The 19,524-nt window shown below is 37.0% G+C and overlaps 1 protein-coding gene across 1 annotated transcript in view; it reads right to left on the reverse strand.

Moving 5' to 3' along the window:
- Positions 1-19,524, reverse strand: part of Abcd2 (ATP binding cassette subfamily D member 2) — a 41,348-nt gene that overhangs the window by 5,595 nt on the left and 16,229 nt on the right. Inside the window, exons 6-9 of the mRNA XM_052748692.1 lie at positions 18,544-18,689; positions 8,885-9,030; positions 3,763-3,847; positions 628-753 (exon numbers count right to left, since the gene is read on the reverse strand). Coding sequence (XP_052604652.1) covers positions 628-753; positions 3,763-3,847; positions 8,885-9,030; positions 18,544-18,689 — 503 coding nt within the window. The remainder of the gene's footprint in view (positions 1-627; positions 754-3,762; positions 3,848-8,884; positions 9,031-18,543; positions 18,690-19,524) is intronic.

The following is a 19,524-nucleotide window of genomic DNA, read 5'->3' on the forward strand; positions in this document are numbered from 1 at the left end:
CAGCTGGACAATGTGTGGAGAGTAAGAGACCTTGGAACACTCAATCCTATATGGGATGTCTCCATCAAATCCCTCCCCCTCCAGGTCTCAGGGAACCCTGTAGAAAAGGAGACTGAAAGATTTTAAAAGCCAGAGAGGAGAGAGATCTCCAAGAAAATGAGGCCTTGTAGATACAACAGGACTGATGCACATACGAACTTAGAGACTGCCAGCATGTGCAGGGTCTGCTAAGGAGGCCTAAGCCAGATGGGGTTCCCATGTTGAGAGAAGTGGACACAAGCCCCCATCTCTAGCCCAGAAGCTATTTCCAATAGACAACCACTCACAAAGAAAAAAAAATACTTTTCTCCAATGGAATCTCACTGGGGCTACAAACCCCACTTTAGGGCAGGCCCCATGACCAGCAGTAGATAGTTAACACAGACTAAACCCAGTGATATTTCTGGATGGGTTTTGTCTAATAATGCTTTATGTGCTATTTTTTTTTAAACCTTACAGGTCTTTTGCTTATATATTGTTGTTTCCTATTTTGCAATTTTATGGGATTTCTGAATGAACCAACAAAGTTATCCTTTAAGAAAAACAGACAGAGCATCTATCCCAGAGTAGGATCCTAGAGGCACCTACCACAGAGAAGGTCTGTGCGTTATGGACAGTAAGGAAATCCCAGCCCCTACAGCAGCCTGAAATATCTTTCCTTCAACATCAATGCTCACAGCACTGGTACATTCATCCAGCAATGCATACTTTGGTCTGAAAGAAAAAACAAATAGATGAGTAAATTTTCTTTGGAACTGTGTCTTTCTTTGAGCAGCAGTTGTATCCTGACAACCTCAGAGGTGATCAGGAGAATGTGACGTCATTGGTCATGGTGGTAAGTGACAAAGCAAAAAGCAGCTGTTTTTTATTATTTCATTTTTCTGCTTGGCCAGCAACCCAGCCTAGCTTAGTTAATGAGACTAAAGTCAACATGAATACTCTCATTTGATGTTTTCATTTTAGTTTGGAAAATTAGTTTCGACGTTTCCCAGGACAGTTTTTACCATGAAATTACTTTTACATATCTGTTTTTATTTTTTTTGAAATTATAATTACATCATTTCTCCCTTCCTTTTTTCCTTTCAAGTCCTCCCATATACCCCATCCTGTTCTCTTTCAAATTCATGGCCTCTAACATCAACTCAGTAGAAACTTCTCATTTTACATAAATAATCACTTAGTATTGTTAGTTGTTTTCTAACATGTGTTTGCTGATTAATAGGACCCTGTTACCTGTTCTGGAGATGGTGGAGAAGGATGATAGATAGAGGAGTTAAAGGTGTTTCTAATGCCCTACAAGATTGTGAAACCATTCAGTAATAACTGCACCTTCCCCAAGACAACAGTGGAGTTGTTTATTATATATCAAATATTGCTTGTCTCTGTGTCAACTATTGTGATTTTATTTAAGTAGAAAAAATGAAGAAAAGTATACAAGAGAAAAATTTAGGTAACATTTTCCTTTTGTATGACTCTCTTTTGGGCACTCTGTTTATTGTATTTTGTCTTGCTTTTTAGAGTGCTTTGAACTAAAGAAGATATGCTATTTTGAAATAGAAAAAGTATATTTTATATTCTGTTGTTATAGCAACTTCTAGTCTAAGGAATGTAAGATGAATCATATACTTGTTTTCTTGGCAGAGTAAGACTCTGTGTGTGTGTGTGTGTGTGTGTGTGTGTGTGTGTGTGTTTAAATATACCAAACCACACAGCTGGGACTGAGCACTTACAGAACTAATACAGTGTTAAATGACATCATCTCTTAGATGTTTGTTTCTTTTTTGCCCCCTTGCTGTATTGCTAATAGTGTAGGATATGTGAAGGAACAAAGCTATCCCCCTTAAGACAGGATTTTCCTGGTCATTCTTTAAATATTAAAATTATAAGACTCTCATAAAGTATATTCTATTGTAATGCTTAGTGTAATTTCTGGCCAGAGTTCTCTATTGTCGCCAACTCAGATCTTTCCTATCAAAGCTCAGTATGTATTGTAATCTCCTTATCATAACCTTATTGTTGACCCTGTGAGGATGGGAAGAAACAAATCCTCAACATTACACTTTTCCTTCACTGTATTTAATTTTCTAATTTATCTGATAATTTTTCAAAAGTGCTGCCTTTTAACCATGTGCTTGTCTCCCTTCATCTCACAGAATTGACCTGATCGTCACTCATTATTACGTTATACCTACTACATTTCACAATCACAAATGCCAATTATTCCAAATTACAGGTACTTGAAATGTCGGGTTATCTTATTAACACAGAGAAATGGAAAACTGGTCACATTTGTAATCTACCGCATCATCCTTCACAGGCTGTGTTGCTGATCATGTTACTGAGTATTTATGGACGAAACCCAAGCCCATTCACAGAGATGGACTAACAGCTGGTCATAAATGTCAAGCTGAAGTTTGCCCTTGAATCTCACTGGAGAGAGCAGCATTTCAAAACATAACATGAAAAGTCCAGAGGTGGTAAAATTCAGTTCTTTTTTTAAAAAAGTACTCTCTATTCTCATATTAACAATGTAAATTTAAGTAATACATATATTAAGACAACTATTTTTTCTCACTAAAAATCACAGCTATACATAAAATTGCATAGTGTATGATTTCATTTAGGTGAGATTATAAAGCAGATAAACCAGAACAGATATGGACATATGTATAATATGAAATATAAAAGGGGATTAAGAGCCATTTCTAGGTTAATAAAAGCATTCTCTATCTTGGTTGAGATGTTGGTTACATAATGTACCTACATTTATAAAAATTATTGAATTATATACTTACAACATATACTTAGTACATACTTATTATAACAATGATAATGAACTCAGGCTAACTATTATATAATAACAAAGAGAGGCATATGATAGCATATGAAACTAAAGGAGGGATATAAATTGGAAATTATGAAACACATGAAGACAATTAAGATTATCATCAACTTGTGTGTACTAAGACCAGGAAGAAATTTATTCAAAATGTTAACAATGTTTTTGACAGCTAATGAGATAGGAAATTTCTAATTCTTTCTATTCATCTGTGTTTTCTAAATAAACATATAATTATGATATATTCTCCTAATAAAAATTATATGTGCTATCATCTTATAAACTAAAACATTTGGAGAGTCTAATACCAGAAAAAGTAAGCAAACCTAAAAGTATAAATTTTACACATTTTTAGTAAGATATAATTTTTAAAAATGTCATTCAGTTCCTCTACCTTTGTTTTACTAGATTTATTTCCTTACAGTTATTCACTTGTATGTGTGCGAGCACGTGCGTCATGGTACGTGTGGAAGACAGAGGACAATGGGCAATAGGTGTTGTGCCTCTCATTCCACCATGTGGGTCGAAAGCAGTGGTTCTCAACCTGTGGGTTATGACCCCTTTGGGGGTAGCATATCAGATATTTATGTTATGATCCATAACAATAGCAAAATTACAATTATGAAGTGGAAAGAAATAATTTTATGGTTGGGTGGTCACCACAACATGAGGAACTGTATTAAAGGGTCATAGCACTAGGAAGGTTGAGAACCATTGGTCTAGGAGATCCAAGTCAGGTTGTCATTGGTGGAAGGCACCTTCAGTCACTGAGCCATCTCTCCAGTTTCCCACTCAGGTATCATTTAACCTAAGAAGGGACTACTCAATTCTGCTGAATACTTTGTCAGTAATGGACCACAGTTTCCTGAACACAGCACACTTACTTATGATAAAACATCCGTGCCATACCCATTCTCTGCTTTTCCCCTCCTGATAGGACATCTTTCCAGTCCATAACAGCATCCCATCCTAAAAACAAACAAACATAAACAAATAAACAAATGCATACATACATACAGTTTATGGATACTTTGTTCATTTGTTACTACTTCTAGTTTGGACAAGCGATTCCTGGCCTGTTCTGATTGAAAGCAAGAAGAGCTTTATGTTTTGAAGAGCATATGGATGGATTCCAGAGCCATATGCATGAGTATTTTATTTTAAATATGATATTCTTTAAAGAGTAATAATTTCTTCCATTGATAGAGTTGTAAACACTGGCACTCAGTAACATCCATTTGTTTCTCAGTCTGTTCAAAGGGTTGATGTACATATGCTGATTTTTGAGGGTAGTGGGAGAAGAGATTTAATAATTTGCATAGGACAATCGCCAAGGCCTAAAACAGTGTGGGAGGAGCCAAGTTAAACAGTTCCCACAGGCCTGGTATTTTATGCAAGTCTTTTCACTCTTCTGCAGCTTATAAGATAGCTGGTTTTATTTGCATTTTACAAGTGGGGCATGCAGAATTCATGGAGCAATAGACACTTCTGAGTTTAGAGTTGTCTGTCAGGTTAGAGCTAGGGTTTATGTTTAGGCTTAATGTTTTCACAGTCTGTGCAGCCTATCTGTTAAAACTTCTTAATTACTGATTGTTTGACATTCATTTACAATGCGAGCTTCTAATTTTAAAATTAAGGGATATATTTGAAAACTATTTTCCATATTTTATAAAAATAATATCAGAAAAATTTAAACGAAAGCCCAAATTTCAGAATGACATGTATTATGGCTACCATTCTGAAAATGTGCACTCATGTGTCAGACACACATCTGGGAGTGGGATTATGAGAGTTTTGTTTTTCAGGTCAACACATTTGTAATATTTGAACATGTTTATGACTATTTTACATAATTAATTAGAAAATATTACTTAAGAACAAAACCAAGGTCTACTTTTTGTAGACTCCAATTTTCAGAGAAGAAAATGGCTGCCCAAACTTGACAATACTGAAGGCACCATTTGCACATCTTCAGTGTTCAGGGTTTAATTATCCCCTTGGAGAAGGGCCACACTCCACGCATCCATCATTCTCTCTCAGCTGCCTTTCATAATTATTAAAATTTCTAAGTAGAGTTGGTCATAGGTTACAGGAAGAAGTAGAGTCTTCATTGTTCTAACTTTGGGTGCCTGAAGAAACAAATTAGCAGATCAATTATTTAATTCTTTTGCTAAACAAAAGGAAGAATATGGATTTATCTTTTTTTTTTTTTTTTCTGGAGCTGAGGATCAAACCCAGGGCCTCGTGCTTGCTAGGCAAGCGCTCTACCACTGAGCTAAATCCCCAACTCTGGATTTATCTTTTAGCATGCAAAAGGTCAGAGTCTTGAACAGAATAATGTATGTTAATTGATAAATCAGAATTCACCTTTATTTTTTTAAACGTTTTCTTCTTTTAGAAATTACTGTAAAGTGTACTACAAGTTTTAGAAAGTGTAAAATTAAACCAGGCACAGTGAAACTTGCCTGTAATCTTGGGTCAGTAGCAAGGACAGGAGTGTCACGAGTTGGGGGCTAGCCTGTGCTATATACTGATACTCTGTCTCAGAAAAAAAAGCCTGAAGTGATAAATAAGAAATTAAACAGAGTACAGAGATAATAATTAGAGAAAATAAGGATGAAAAGACTGTTTTACAGATATATCTTAAGTTATGTGAAAGTGTTCTCTCTTCCAAAACTTAAAAAGGAAATACAATAGAAGTGACATATAAAATAATGCAGGGTGGGGAGTAATCTAGGAGGAGTTAGGGGAGGTGGAGAAATGAGAGAGAAGAAAATATAATGCTGAGACCAAAGAGATGATCCTGTGTTTAAGAGCATGCACTGCTCTTGCAGGGGACCCGAGTTTGATTCCCAGCACCCATGTCAAGTGGCTCACAACCACTTATAACTTCAGCTCCCTCCAAGGGATCCAACACTCTTCTGGCTCCCTAGGCACCTGTACTCAAGTAGCCTTACCTCACAAAGTATATACACAAGAGTAGAAAGGAATCTATAAACAATAATCAATAAAGTAGCATCTAAAGTGTAACATTATTTCCCACTGACAACATCCAGTCAGCATCTTCAGAGGGATCACTGTTCATTTCCTTGAGTAAATGTCTAGAAATTATTTAAAAATAGATCCTTATAAGATTATATTACAAAACCCCTCAAAATGCCAGCTTGATTCAGGGAAAACTGTTGAAATAATAATTTTATGTGTCCAAACTTTATAGCACTTATGAAATGAAAGTGAGGACTTGAGGAACAGATTTAGAATGCAGCGCTATAAAGGATGCTCTGGTGAGAATGATTTGTTCCCTGAACTGAAAAACAAGGTTTTTAGTCGAGGGAAAGTTAATTTTTACATATTTTAATAAATTGCACCCTTTGTTCTACTGAACCCAGAGGGCTCCATCAGCATCCTTGGCAACAGCCATGATGCCTGTTGCTCATTCACTAAAACTATGACAGCTAAGAAGAACATCACTCCCCTGCTTCCTGAAGATGTATAAACTTTGCATTTATGTCTGTTTGTTTCCATTCTACTCTTTTCTATTTTGAAACCTACTTATGGGAATGAAATGTAGGATGTATCTCCATTCTTTGCTAAGCCAAGAATTAGCTAATCTAAATAATTCCAATGGGGAGTTATATACTAGTAAGTGGAAGTATTTTCCTGCATTGCTCAGTGGGTCTCAACCTGTGGGTCATGACCCATTGGGGGTTACATAGTAGATATCCTGCATATCAGATATTTACATTACAATTCATAACAGTAGCAAAATTACAGTTATGAAGTTGCATTGAGAATAATGTTATGGTTGGGGTGGGTCACCACAACATGTGGAACTGTATTAAAGGGTCGCAGCATTAGGAAGGCTGAGAACCACTGCCTTAGATACCTCATGTTTAGAGATTAAGTAAAACTAGTTTCTTAGGAAAGATATATTTATGTGAGATTATACAACAGTTCTTATGTCTAAAAAGCCAAGAGACATACTGTGTGCTGTATGCTGTATGACAGCAGAACACAGGCCATGCCTAGTGTTGAACATGGTCTTTCAAAGTTAAATCTGTGTTTGAATTCTGTTCTACCAGCTGTTATGGGAATTACTATAAAGTAACCGCCCTGAATTTAAACTGTACAATGGAGATGGCAATGCATCATCAATGGACTTCCATGAACATTGAAAGAAACAATAGGTACTTGTTTGAACATGGTACATTCTGGGCAGCAAATACTCAACAAACCATAACTGCTGCTATTATATTGCTAAAGTCCAGGTACTCCTTTCTTTTATTTATGGGAAAAAGAACAAATATAATTTGTTATGTATCTAAGGAAAAGGGGTATAAACCTCTAGGCTTGGAACTTAAAAATAGTCCTAGAACTTCCTGACTTCTAAAGAATACTAGAATTTTTTTGTGTTTATTTTCAATTTCTATTTAATCATGGAATCCCAAACTTCATTAGTTTGCCCATAATATGTAGAATCTATACTGTTAAAGTATTTTGAAATTGGGTAGGGATTGACCATCTGATGCTAAAGGAAAAATCTACTTTCCTCAGAGGGCAGACATCAGAAATAGAAATATAGTCATAGCTTTCTTGCCTGCTTTATTTACTTATTGGAGGGATTAGGTCACTATTCATGTTTACTTGTGAGGCATCTGCCACCGCAGTAATACTGCACAGAGAGTTTCATTTAATACTCACAGAAGCCTTGGGGAAAAAAAAGAAAAAAATGTATCATCATTTTACCATTGAAGACACAGAAAGATATGCTAACTAGGATTTGATTCTTTCACTCTGAGTAAAAGTCCATATTCTCAGGCACTGTCATATACGGCTCCCCCCCCCCAATAATGTAATTATGCCAGGGAAGAAAAGCATAAAATCCATGCATGCACAACTCAACCTAGACTTCTGGCTTGCTTTTTAAGTAATTTTCTGGGCTATTAAATCATATGATTTACCAAAATAGTTGAGAGAATAACTTTTAGGAAATAGTTGGATTGAAAGCTCATATGTATACATATTCCCACTCTTTCATATATGTCTTATTCTAAAGAAACCCACAATGAAGAAGTTTTACTTGCTATTTAATCACATATATATTATATCATATTTAATTTAATTTATATATATTGCTATTTAATCATATATAATATATTATATATATATTAGAAAGATTGTGGGACTGAAGACAAACACGTTGTGTGAGATCCACTTTCCAAAATTATATTTAATGTAAGCTAAGAGAGCTTGGCAAGCAAATAGTTCGTCGTAGACTTTACATACATCTAGAACAATGGAGCTCTAAGGAATACTTATACATTCAAATATCAAGGTCTTTAAACACTAAAGGTGATGTGATGGTGACTGGTAAAGAACCAGCAAAGCCAGGGTATCTATAAAGGAAAAAGAAGAAATTTCTCCTTACGTGTCTATGGTCTAGTAATGTCATATATTCAGAAATCACAGACTTCATACATGCCTGGGACAGTCATCGCTGTTGTCACCTTGAGTAGAGTTGGAGTCACCCATTGTGTAGCACACCCATGTGTCTCAGTGAGCCTGCTTCCAGAGAGGCCTGACTTACAGAGAAGTTTGGTGCGAAGCTCAGGAAGGACAAGAGAGAGAGAAGGAGAAAGCCCGAAGCTTTCCCAGGTGAGAACTGTGCCACAGCACATCCTCTACACCACCACAAAGTGACACTCTGACACCTTCAGCAGAAGGGGAAACCCAGCCCCTAGGCCGTTTCTGTTGGGTATTTGGTAACTAGTATAAAACCCAAGTTTATTTATTTAATTAATTGACTTTTTTGAGACAAAGTTTTGATGGGTCCCAGGCTCACCTCACATCTGCTGCATAGGGGAGGGTGACTTTGAGTTCTTGATCTTCCTCCCTCCATGACCCAAGTGTTGAGATTACTGGTGCACATCATCACACACACACAGGCCAAACTTGCTCTGTAAATAAAGTTAAACCACACTTAAAAAAAAAAACCCTATACTCTACCTCCTTCTCTTTGAACTATGTGGTAGAGGTGGACACTGTGCAGAATGCCTTCCAGGTCTTGGTCAGTGTACCCTTTTTCGTGCATGTCATCCACTGAGTCAGGATAAATGACTTGATCACGCAGACTTCCAAGAGACATGTATGGCCTGTAAAACACCAAGCACATGTGAGTCCTGGTGCAAAGGTATGTTAGCTTACCCAGGGTGACGACACCCTGCTGGCTGGAACACACCAGACTTTAAACCCTCAATTTATAGGATTATATTATGTTTCTTGGAAAGACTTCAAAATAATACCTGGTTTATGGAAAAGATACTGAGATATACATACAGAAAAGCTTTTGTAAGAAACCATTTGATATTTTCTGTAACAAAAATAGTTTGTTTCTCCATTGTGATGGGTATTCTTGCTTGTTCACTTGACTAAACCTGGAGCTAACAAAAACCACGTGTCTGGGTACGATAGTGAGGAGTTTGCTTTCTTAATGAAATCAGTTGAAGTGGGAAGACCCATTCTCAATCCTGATCTTTTGATCCCACATTTAACCTGGGCCACCCCTTCTGGTGACAGCCTATAGATAGGGCATGGAAGAAGGAAGCTTTCTCTCTTTGCCTGCTTGCCATCACTTTTGTTGGCAAGTCCACTCCTCCACTGATATTACAGCCTTCATCTTGGGATGCCTGGCATATACTGAAGACCAGCTGAGCCATCCAGCCTTGTAGACTGAACAACTGGATTCTTGGACTTCCCATTGGTAGACAGCTGTTGTTGGACTGGCTGGACCACAGCCTGGGGGGCACTCTAGTAAATCCCCTTTATGTCTTTTTTCTTAATTAAGTCAATATTTATCTATCTGTCTGTCTGTCCATCTATCTTCATTCTGTCAGTTCTGTTCATTTAGAAAACCCTGACTAGCACAGCCATATTTGATAAAGATTGTTTCTGTACATCTAAATTTCTTTGCATTAAACACAAAACTTGGAGTTTTGACAGTAATGTAGACAAACAAACTGAAAGATGTAATATTATTAATAATAAAATGTAAATTAATATGCCTGGGTTTTCTTGTTTATCAGATTAGCAAAAAAAAAAATCCAACAGCTTGATAATTCAGTCAGCTGACAGGCCCATGGGAAAAACAGATGTTTCCATAAAATGGTGAAAATCCAACCTCCTTGGAGGAAATCTGGCAATTTGACATGTCATTTGCCTTTTGACCTACTTCTGGGAATTTTCTCGGAGGATATGCTCCTAAAAATGTCAAAAAGGAAAACTTGCCTAAGTTTACCCATGACAGTGCCATTTGTAGTGTGAGAATATCCAAAGCCAAGTTAAAGGACCAGGCGAGAGAATCCTTGAATCAACTATCTGCACCTACGATGAGGACTTCTACCTCCAACTACTACAAGGACTTCTATCTGTACCTACTATAAGGAATTCTATCTGTTCCTACTATAAGGAATCCTATCTGTACCTACTATAAGGAATTCTATCTGTACCTACTATAAGGAATTCTATCTGTACCTACTATGAGGCACTAAAGAGTCCAGGCAGGTACACATGAAGTAATACAGAATGAGTTCTGTGATCATCATTCAGCTGAAAAGGAAAAGGTGAAAGTGGACCTAGATCAGGATGTCTCACCACAGCTCTGATTCACTGACTGATGGATGCCTTGTCCTTGCCGATGGCATCCTGTTGAGGGAAGGTTAGTGGCATACCTGGTCTCTATCCACTAGATGTCAGCAGCATCTCCTCAAACATGATTTTAAAAGTTGTCTACAAGTCTCCACAAGGGACAAATACCCCTAGGTTACAAAGCTGTCCCCAGTTGAGAAACACTGGTAGACAGTAGTATATCACCTTTTATGAAAAGAAGATGAAGGATGATATAAATACACACATTTGGTAATACCTACAGAAGGAAATAGGGAAAGCAAGCCAGAAACTCATGAAAAGGTCACCCAAGGTGGTGAAATGGATAGAGTAAAGAAAACATGCTCTCTAAACATCTTCTTTCTCCCTCCCTCCCTCCCTCCCTCCCTCTCTCTCTCTCTCTCTCTCTCTCTCTCTCTCTCTCTCTCTCTCTCTCTCTTCCCTTTTTTTGGAGACAGGGACTTACTATGTAGCTCTGGCTGTCCCAGAAGTGCTGGGGTTAAAGGTGTGCACCACATCCTTTCTATACAAGCTTTATAGTTATGTTAAAATGTTACTATTTGATGAATAACATCAAAGAATTAACTAAAATTAACTGAAAAGCAAGGAACTGGATGTTGTTTATAATGATCAAATAGATAACATGACCCCAGAAGAGAGGAGGAAAAAGGATAGGAATGGAATGAATTAATGTAAGTAACATTGGCTACATAGTTTCAATTCATCATTAAAATGATTAAAAACAGTTTGCTAACTCCACTCTCCTCTGGACTAGCAGAAGGCCATCCTTACAAATGAGCAGATCATGTAGGCAATAAAGTGGATTTCAACAGCAAGTATTTTTACCTACTGCATCATCTTCTCGGCCTTCCCCTTCAGCTTCCACACAAAGTGTAAACTGATACTATCTTAGTCTGCAAGTCTCAAACTCTGAGAGAATGGCTCTTCATTTATTCAAACCATCAGTATTTTGGTGACTTGTGACGGCAGCAAACACTAACACAGGCAGGGACTCCGCAAACTATACACAACTGGAGTGGTTTTGTGGGGAACACCAGGTCATCCTAGCTAAAGGGCCTGTCTTATACAGACAGCAAGGGTTAGGTGCTGTGGCATGGCAGCTAAAACTGCTGGCTGCTCTTGCAGAGGACCCACATTTGGTTCCCAGTACCCACATGGCAGCTCACAACTGTCTGTAAGTTCCAGTGGATCCAATACCTTCTTATTTCCATGGACACCAGTCATTCATGTGGTGCATAGAAATACATGCAGGCAAAACACACACATTTAAAGATATTTTAAAAAATTACACCAGCTCTGTGTGTTTGACTGAGGAGAAAATCTTTAAATACAAAACATACTTTACAGACCAAATGTCCACCTATTTTTTTTCACAATATTCACCAAGTATTTCTGTGAGGGACACATAATGCATAATTATTTTGTAATATATTTAACTATGATTTGAAATAAAAATGTTTGTTTTCAACTACACACACACACACATACACACACACACAAGATCTTTATAAATACAAAGAACCATTTAAGTATCTTTGTTTAACTTGGCATGTGATTCAAATTTTGTATCAGCCTTTAATGTCTATAATTCAATGGTTTCCAACACATCCACAAGCTCAGGTGACCATCACCCCCAACTTGAAAATACTTTTCTTGGTTCCTATCTCCAGAAGCCCCATAGCCAGGATCAGATGCTGCTATCTGTCTGCTCCTTGTAACCAGCCTGTTTCCTGTCTCCATGGATTTGCCTGTTCTGGGTATCCAAATACACAGACTCATACAATATGTGCTCTTTTGTGATTGACTTTTCTTTAATGGCAAAATGTTCTCAGGTTCATGTGTGTTTTAGAATGTGCCATATTCCTTTTTAGAGCCGAATGCTCTTATGATGTTGTATTGTAAGGATATGCCACATTGGATTCATCCATTCATCTCTTGAAGGATATTTCATTGTTTCCTACTATGGAGCATTATGCATACTGAGTATAAACAAGTAAATGGAACTGTGGGGGCAAAGAACTTTCTAAGCAACTGCCAGGCTGTTTTCCAAAACGGTCGAACCATTTCCAGTCTCATTTCCATACATTTAAGGTTTCTCCTTCAGCCCTCTTTCCTTTCCCTTTCCATTCTACCCCCATTTTCTTCAAGCAGAATACAGTCTGCGTTCATTTACTTACACACAGCACCTTAAGCAATCACAAATTTGGAAATACCTTAAATTCACATCTACAAATTGTAACAGGAGCACTGTTACACTGTATGAAGTAGGGCCACCGAGTGGCTGTCACAAGGTGCTCAGTAACTATTCGGGACCTTAGGAGAGGGAATGTTTACTGACTTTACATTGATACCAGCTCCATCGTAACACATATCAGAAGGTGCAGATCTCCTTCCAACCCTTAGCATAAAGCACAGATGTTGATTAGAAAAGCAGATCTGTCACATGGCACAGTCAAGACTGCAAGGGCAAAAATACACCTATGCATCCAGGCTACGGGTGCCTCTAAAGGCTTTGCCATGCACCCTGATGAAGGGCTAGGATTTGATGACATCATCATTTCCATCTGCGGTTCAGTGTACAGGGCTTTATGCTATTCAGTGTAGAGTAACGGTTGTGATAACGGACTTTAGAGAGGTGGTTCTGGGATAGACTCCTGATCTCACTACTTTAGTACTGTCACTCAACTCTGAACTTGACCTAATTTGTTCGTGAAGTCACTTATTTTATTCCATTTATCATGATTGTGGAATGAAGCAGCTAAATGAAGTAATGTGGTAAGACTGTTTACTATAATGTAGGGGCAAAGGAAGGTACTCAGTAAGTGATCATCATTTAAATAAGTTCATTTCTCTTGCGTTCTCTAAGTGAAAACAAAGCTTAGAGGAGTGACTGATGGAGCACTTGCCTGTCACGCAGTGCAGGCTGATCCCCAGCAATGAAAACAAAAATCTTGTAGAAAAGAGCAAGTAAGTACAAAATAATTTGCTTTCATCGGATAATTGTCTGCTTTTTTCCGATAATAAGTTTTATTATGCTAACTGTGATTGATGAATAACAGCTTTCTGTATAGATATCAAAGATAGATCCTGTGAAGTACTCAAGAAAGTACTTCAAGTTTATCTAGAAGATTTTCTTTGGGTAATATCTAGTTCACTGGTGTAGTTTACAGGGCTTCAAAGGACTCAAAATACGCAGAGTCCTCAGATGCCTTCATTGTTATAAAAGCAGGGTAAACATGTAACTTCATCAAAAGACTTCATACTTATGATTTCTATAGACTTTTCAAAATCAGCTAATTTTCTCTGGTTGACACATAGAAATTTATCTTAAGAGGATTCTTCACTGATGAAGCAAAATAATTATAGCTTTTTATGCTTCATTTCCTACTCAGTTTTCAAGATGCTAATAGAAATATCTGAAATATATAAACGTGAAGTAAAATTTGCTTCTCCTGGGAAAGAATTTTAGCAACAAACTGTAATTGCTTTTCTGTGAAATCTTACATCTGTACTATTAACTGTACTATTAAAAAACTATTAACTGTCATAGTAAAAGTATTTGAGATCAAATCCATCCCCAATAATTATATTTTTATAGTTACTAGTTATTACAAGCATTTTAGATATTTTTAAAATTTTCTGTGTACTCTCATTTTCCTGTGCTAACATTGAACTATTGGATATTTCTTTTTGATATAACTTATTGTCTGTTAGATTCCTCTGGGTTTTGATTATTCTATATTTGAGACAAAGGAGGAAAGAACAAGAGAGCACAGAAAATCGTAATCTCTATCCTTGTGCTCAGAGTTGAACATTTTAAAACTATATAGTTACCTGGACAACACTGATAAAAAAAAATTCAACAACATTTTTATCTCTAAGGCATGGGAGTCTAAAGTTGAAGAGTAATACATCATTTCTCCAGCTGTGGCCAAACAGTAAGAAGGTGGAGCAAACCATGAATATTCACTGTCAATCATCGGAAAATGCACGGGTTGAACCAATCATATTGTCAGGCTTTTTGTGTGTGTGTGCACAGAAAGCTCAACATTTGAGTTCTGAATACATAAAATCATTCCTCACATTCTTATGTTTTTTAGGAAAACAAGAGATACTTAACTCAAAACAGATATTTACATTATGAAAATTGCATCATCCAATTTTTTTTTTGCATCTAGTGCTTATAAAGCAAGAAATTAGCCTCAAGAACTCTATTGAGCCCTCATCACTGCCCCAGCAATTTCCTTAAAGAAAGAACTGTTAATTGACGGACATTTATCCATCACAAAGAGGATTAGGCAACATACCCAGTGCAAGTAACAAAATAGACAGATGGTTCATAGTGTAAGACGACAGGCAGATGGGCAGATTTGTCAATAGACAGGAAATCTGTCAGTCATTCAGTACTGGGGTAAAGCCCAGTGGGAGAGTGTGTGCTCAGCATGCACGAGGCCATAGACTCAACACACGAACCACCCACCCCCAGGAAGGTTTGTTTAATACAATCCTTTGTGGTTTTGTTTTTTTGAGACAGGGTTTCTCTGTGTAGCCCTGGCTGGCCTAGAACTCACTCTGTAGACCAGGCTGGCCTCAAACTCAGAGATCTGCCTGCCTCTGCCTCCTGAGTGCTGGGATTAGAGGTGCATGCACCACCATGCCCGGCTTAATACAATCCTTATGAGTGCAATCTTTCTCTCGTTTTCCTTATGTTTTATTTCTCAGACTCAGAGTCAAAGATGGACAGGATTTATACATATTTATACTATATATAGTAAGATATTTGTTAGCACTTCTCTCCTGAGATATTGCTTTCAAGGAAGAATAGTGAGAGCAGGAACATTTGAAATACAAATCCATGCTGGATTTTGCCCAACCATAGACTGTTGCTGAGAAGAGAGTGGGATGTACACACACGATTCTCTGGGGGTTAACTAAAGCATCATAAAGGGATACAAAGTCACCATGCTGCCATTCTTCCTACCCTCCAGGTTCTCCCAAATCCTATATTTCAATATCTCATTTGGATGACTGATGGTGCATTGATAGTGTTGATTAGCAAGGAAACTAAATTAGATATACGTAAAGCTGGCTTTGGGGGCTGTGACAGCTGCATACAGAAACTCTCCAAGGGATAAGTAAGTGAGTAATAGGCCATAAATTAGTGAAGAAATGAAAGCAGGAGCAGAAGGCCATAAGCCTATCTTTAGAGACTTGGGAAGAAGAAAAACACAGTAAGAATTTGCAAAACAATTCAGGAAATTCATCCAAGTGGAAGGTGCTTCTTAAAAGTCATGAAAGATGGTCCAGCAAAGGGTGACAAGCATCAGCCATCTGACTAAGAAGCATAGTCATATCGTGCAGGACATTTGGTCTCAGCTGGAAAGTGCCAGGGTAGGTTTCCAGGTACTACTTGAGCAAAGCCCCAGCCACTCTCCATTCACCACACCACAGAAGGCAAGCGGCCAATGCGCTTTTCAGATGAGACATTCTGTCCTAAAACCAACAGATGCTCCAGTTCTTACATTCTGTCACTGATGAAGACAGGGTGAGGAAGAATCGTTTGGACTCAAATTTAGGCAGACCAACTCAATCCTCCTGTACCAAGGCCCAGCTTCCCAAAGAATCTGGTTCTTATTATTAACATTGCTAAAGCATAAGAAGACACCAACTGGGGCGATTTCACAATTTCTCAGGAATTCATGTTTCCCAATTTACGAAGTGAGCCAGAGGAGCATTTTTGTTTGGGTCTCTGTGTGTGAAGGTTTGGTAAAAAACCAAGAGTGTACTTGCTCTTCCCCGGGTAGCTTTGTTTTGCTTACTACATAATATAAGAAACCCACTGCCATAAAACCTACTCCATTTTCACCAGTGAAAGTAGCAACATATTTTGCATTTAATCACTGCATAAAGAGATCCATCCTCTAAGAAGAAATACTTCGATCACAGTGATTAACTGTAAAATCTGTTTAATGACTTACAGAGTTCAAACTTCGGCTTGAGTTCTGCATTGGTTTTTCCGCCAAACTAGTAGTTAGCTGACATTCCATTGCTTAGAGAGTAGCAGAAAAGTTAATCCTAGCAGTCATTTATGTGATAAGTTCATTTACTGACACGTATTTTAAAAAGAAGTCATGCTGTTATCTTCTTTCACATAATAAAATCTTCTGTGATCATTACAAAACTTACCTGAAAAAAAATCACTGGCTTTTAGAATACAAGAAATAAGTGTTACAATTAGACTTCCTTCGTTTACATTTGAGTTTTAAGTAATTGTTAAGCAAAAGTGGAAGGAACAGGGCTCTATAAAAATGTTAAGTGTAAATATGATTCCCTGTGCCTCTAGATGCATATAATTAAGGTGAACTAACTTAAAACAATAATCATTTAAGAATGAAAATATAGACTACTCCTGCTTATTCTTCTCCTTTAATAGGTTAGAGTTGACAGTTTTGCTTAGGCCAAAATACATTTCATAAGACAAAATTTCCTAATGATTTCTATTTATTGTAAAACATTGTGGTTAGCTCACTCTGAGGGTAAAGGTTAATTTAGTCACTTTCATAAACTTGCCCACTGCTTGGGAAACTCTTTTGACTATGTCAAATGTATATTCAAAAGTTGTTCCATTCATACAATATATGAAATATCTAATAGGTAAAAAGTAAACTTTATGTGTTTTCATTTTCATCAAGAATACATTTCTTGATAGACCATTTTTCTCATGGTTCTATACCTTATAGCTTAAGTACAGAAATGAAATAATGCTTCTTACTATCTTTCATTTGTAAAATTTAAACTGAGGCAATAAAACTGAGGTTTCATTTGAAGTTTTTCAAAAGTCAGAAAAGAAGCAGTGTTTATGGTGTCACAGGACGTTTGTGTTGTGTTAAACTCAGGTACCAACAACACTGCTCATATTTAATATTTTCAGCTAACATATGTCTTCATCTTCCCATACACCAGACAGCAGCCTGCTGCTACCACCATGAGTCTTTCTTTAGAGAAAATAAATTCACAGAACCAAACCTCTGCTTATGGCCTAAAAGTCAGACCAAATGGCAGATGACAGCCCCTTTACCTACAAAGAAGAGGGGACTAAAGTGTGCAACACTGCCTGGCCTCAATGTGACATGCACTCGTGCTCCAGCCCTACACTTCCATCCTAGGTGCTCTGTTACAGGCCTCAGTGAAGTCCTCCAATCCAGAGGGAACACTGTGTCCTGTCCGCTTAACCCAGGTGATACACAGGGTGACCCAGAGCATATACATACAATGCAGCATCTATTGAACCTGGGTGACACTTGAAGAAATCACTGGGCCACAGGAGCTTATCTTTTCTTTACAGCTGATTTTTCTCTCACCCACAATAAATACTCCAAATTCCCAAGTATATAACTTTGAGTTTAGATACTTCTGTGTTGTTATAAGGGAAGATGGCTACAGATTTTGGCAAAAAAAAAAAAAAACAAAAAAAAACAACGAACTTTTCCATGCTTATCTTAGTCTCATTCTTAAAACAATTTTAATTAAGGTAGTTGAGATTATTAATTACCTAGCATAATCACAATGAAAATGCTAAAGAGGCTCTTAGGCATGAATGGATAATTTTAGGATACATGAGTATATGTAGCACGATGGAAAGATCCAAATGAAACCAAAGCACTATATTTTTATCTGTAAGAAGATCATCTGACATCTAATTATTCTTTGGATCCATTTATTCTTTCCTAAGACATCTGAAGTCTTTAACTATTCTTAGCATCTTGTCAAGTATAAAAACTACAAGAAGTGGCACTGATTCAGAGTCTATTATGGTCAGAATGGTAAAAGAGAACTCTGGGGACAAGTGAACTCATGCCTATTTACTCAATAGCTTCTCTCAATAAAAATATCCTTAAATGAGCATAAACCAAAGAGCCTGTGGAATGAACACAATTAAAGAGCAAAAGCAATCATCTTCATTTGATATGAAAATGTCTTACCTCTGTGGAATATAGAACATATGTTGGGGAGGTGGTTTATAAAGGACTCCTTCATACACAGGCCACAGCCCACTTAGGATTCTAAAGAGGGAGCTTTTTCCACAACCATTGGGACCAGTTATCAAAAGATGCATCCCTTCTTCTACCTAAAGTCAGAAATAAAATTATAAGCTGCAATATTTAATAATTATTTCATTTGGTAGCATTTAAAAGTGATTTAAAAGACATTCAATCACATGATAATCTTGGATGGCAAAAAAATACAAAAAATATATCACGATTAGAGCATCAATTTGGCTTTGACTAGTCTCTGAAGCTAAAAGTATCATAAAATAATTAATTGCAAAGAAAATGGATCTTCTTGGAGAGAACACTGACTCTTCAACACTTCAATTGAGGTATTATCAGATTCATATATATATGCGGAGAAATGAACTACACAGGAAAGAAGACAAATCATAAGGTTTAAATTAAAAAAGACATTAAATTTTGTTTTATTTATATTACTATTTAATTAAATTTATATAAATGCAACTGGAAATTGAATATAGTATAAAGCAGTTATCCAAGGAGCCTACGAAAACACATAATCAAAGAGAAAAGATTATTCTAATTCTGCTTCATTCACAGATGTTAAAACACATGCTTATGAAACCAAACCAGATGAAAGCAAGGTCACTGAAGTATAAGGTATGCTGCAGGTTGAGCTTAAACACATGTAGGTAAGTCTCCATAGCCAGGACTCCAGTTCTGAAGAGTAAGCCAACTACGTACTGAAAATACTTGAAGGAAAAAAAAAGGTTGCATCTGTATTGAATATGTACAGAATCTTTTTTCTATAAAACTTTACATAAAGGATTTGAATGTTATCAGATTTGGATGTCATGGAACCCATCCCTCAAGGATATATAGGAAGACTGTACACACTTAAAATATTCACCCTCTCTATATAAGGGGAGATCATATACATGTATTATCCAT

This window comes from Peromyscus californicus, unplaced genomic scaffold, assembly GCF_007827085.1.
Source record: "Peromyscus californicus insignis strain IS unplaced genomic scaffold, ASM782708v3 Scaffold_20__1_contigs__length_68692818, whole genome shotgun sequence".
NCBI classification, from domain to species: Eukaryota; Metazoa; Chordata; class Mammalia; order Rodentia; family Cricetidae; genus Peromyscus; species Peromyscus californicus.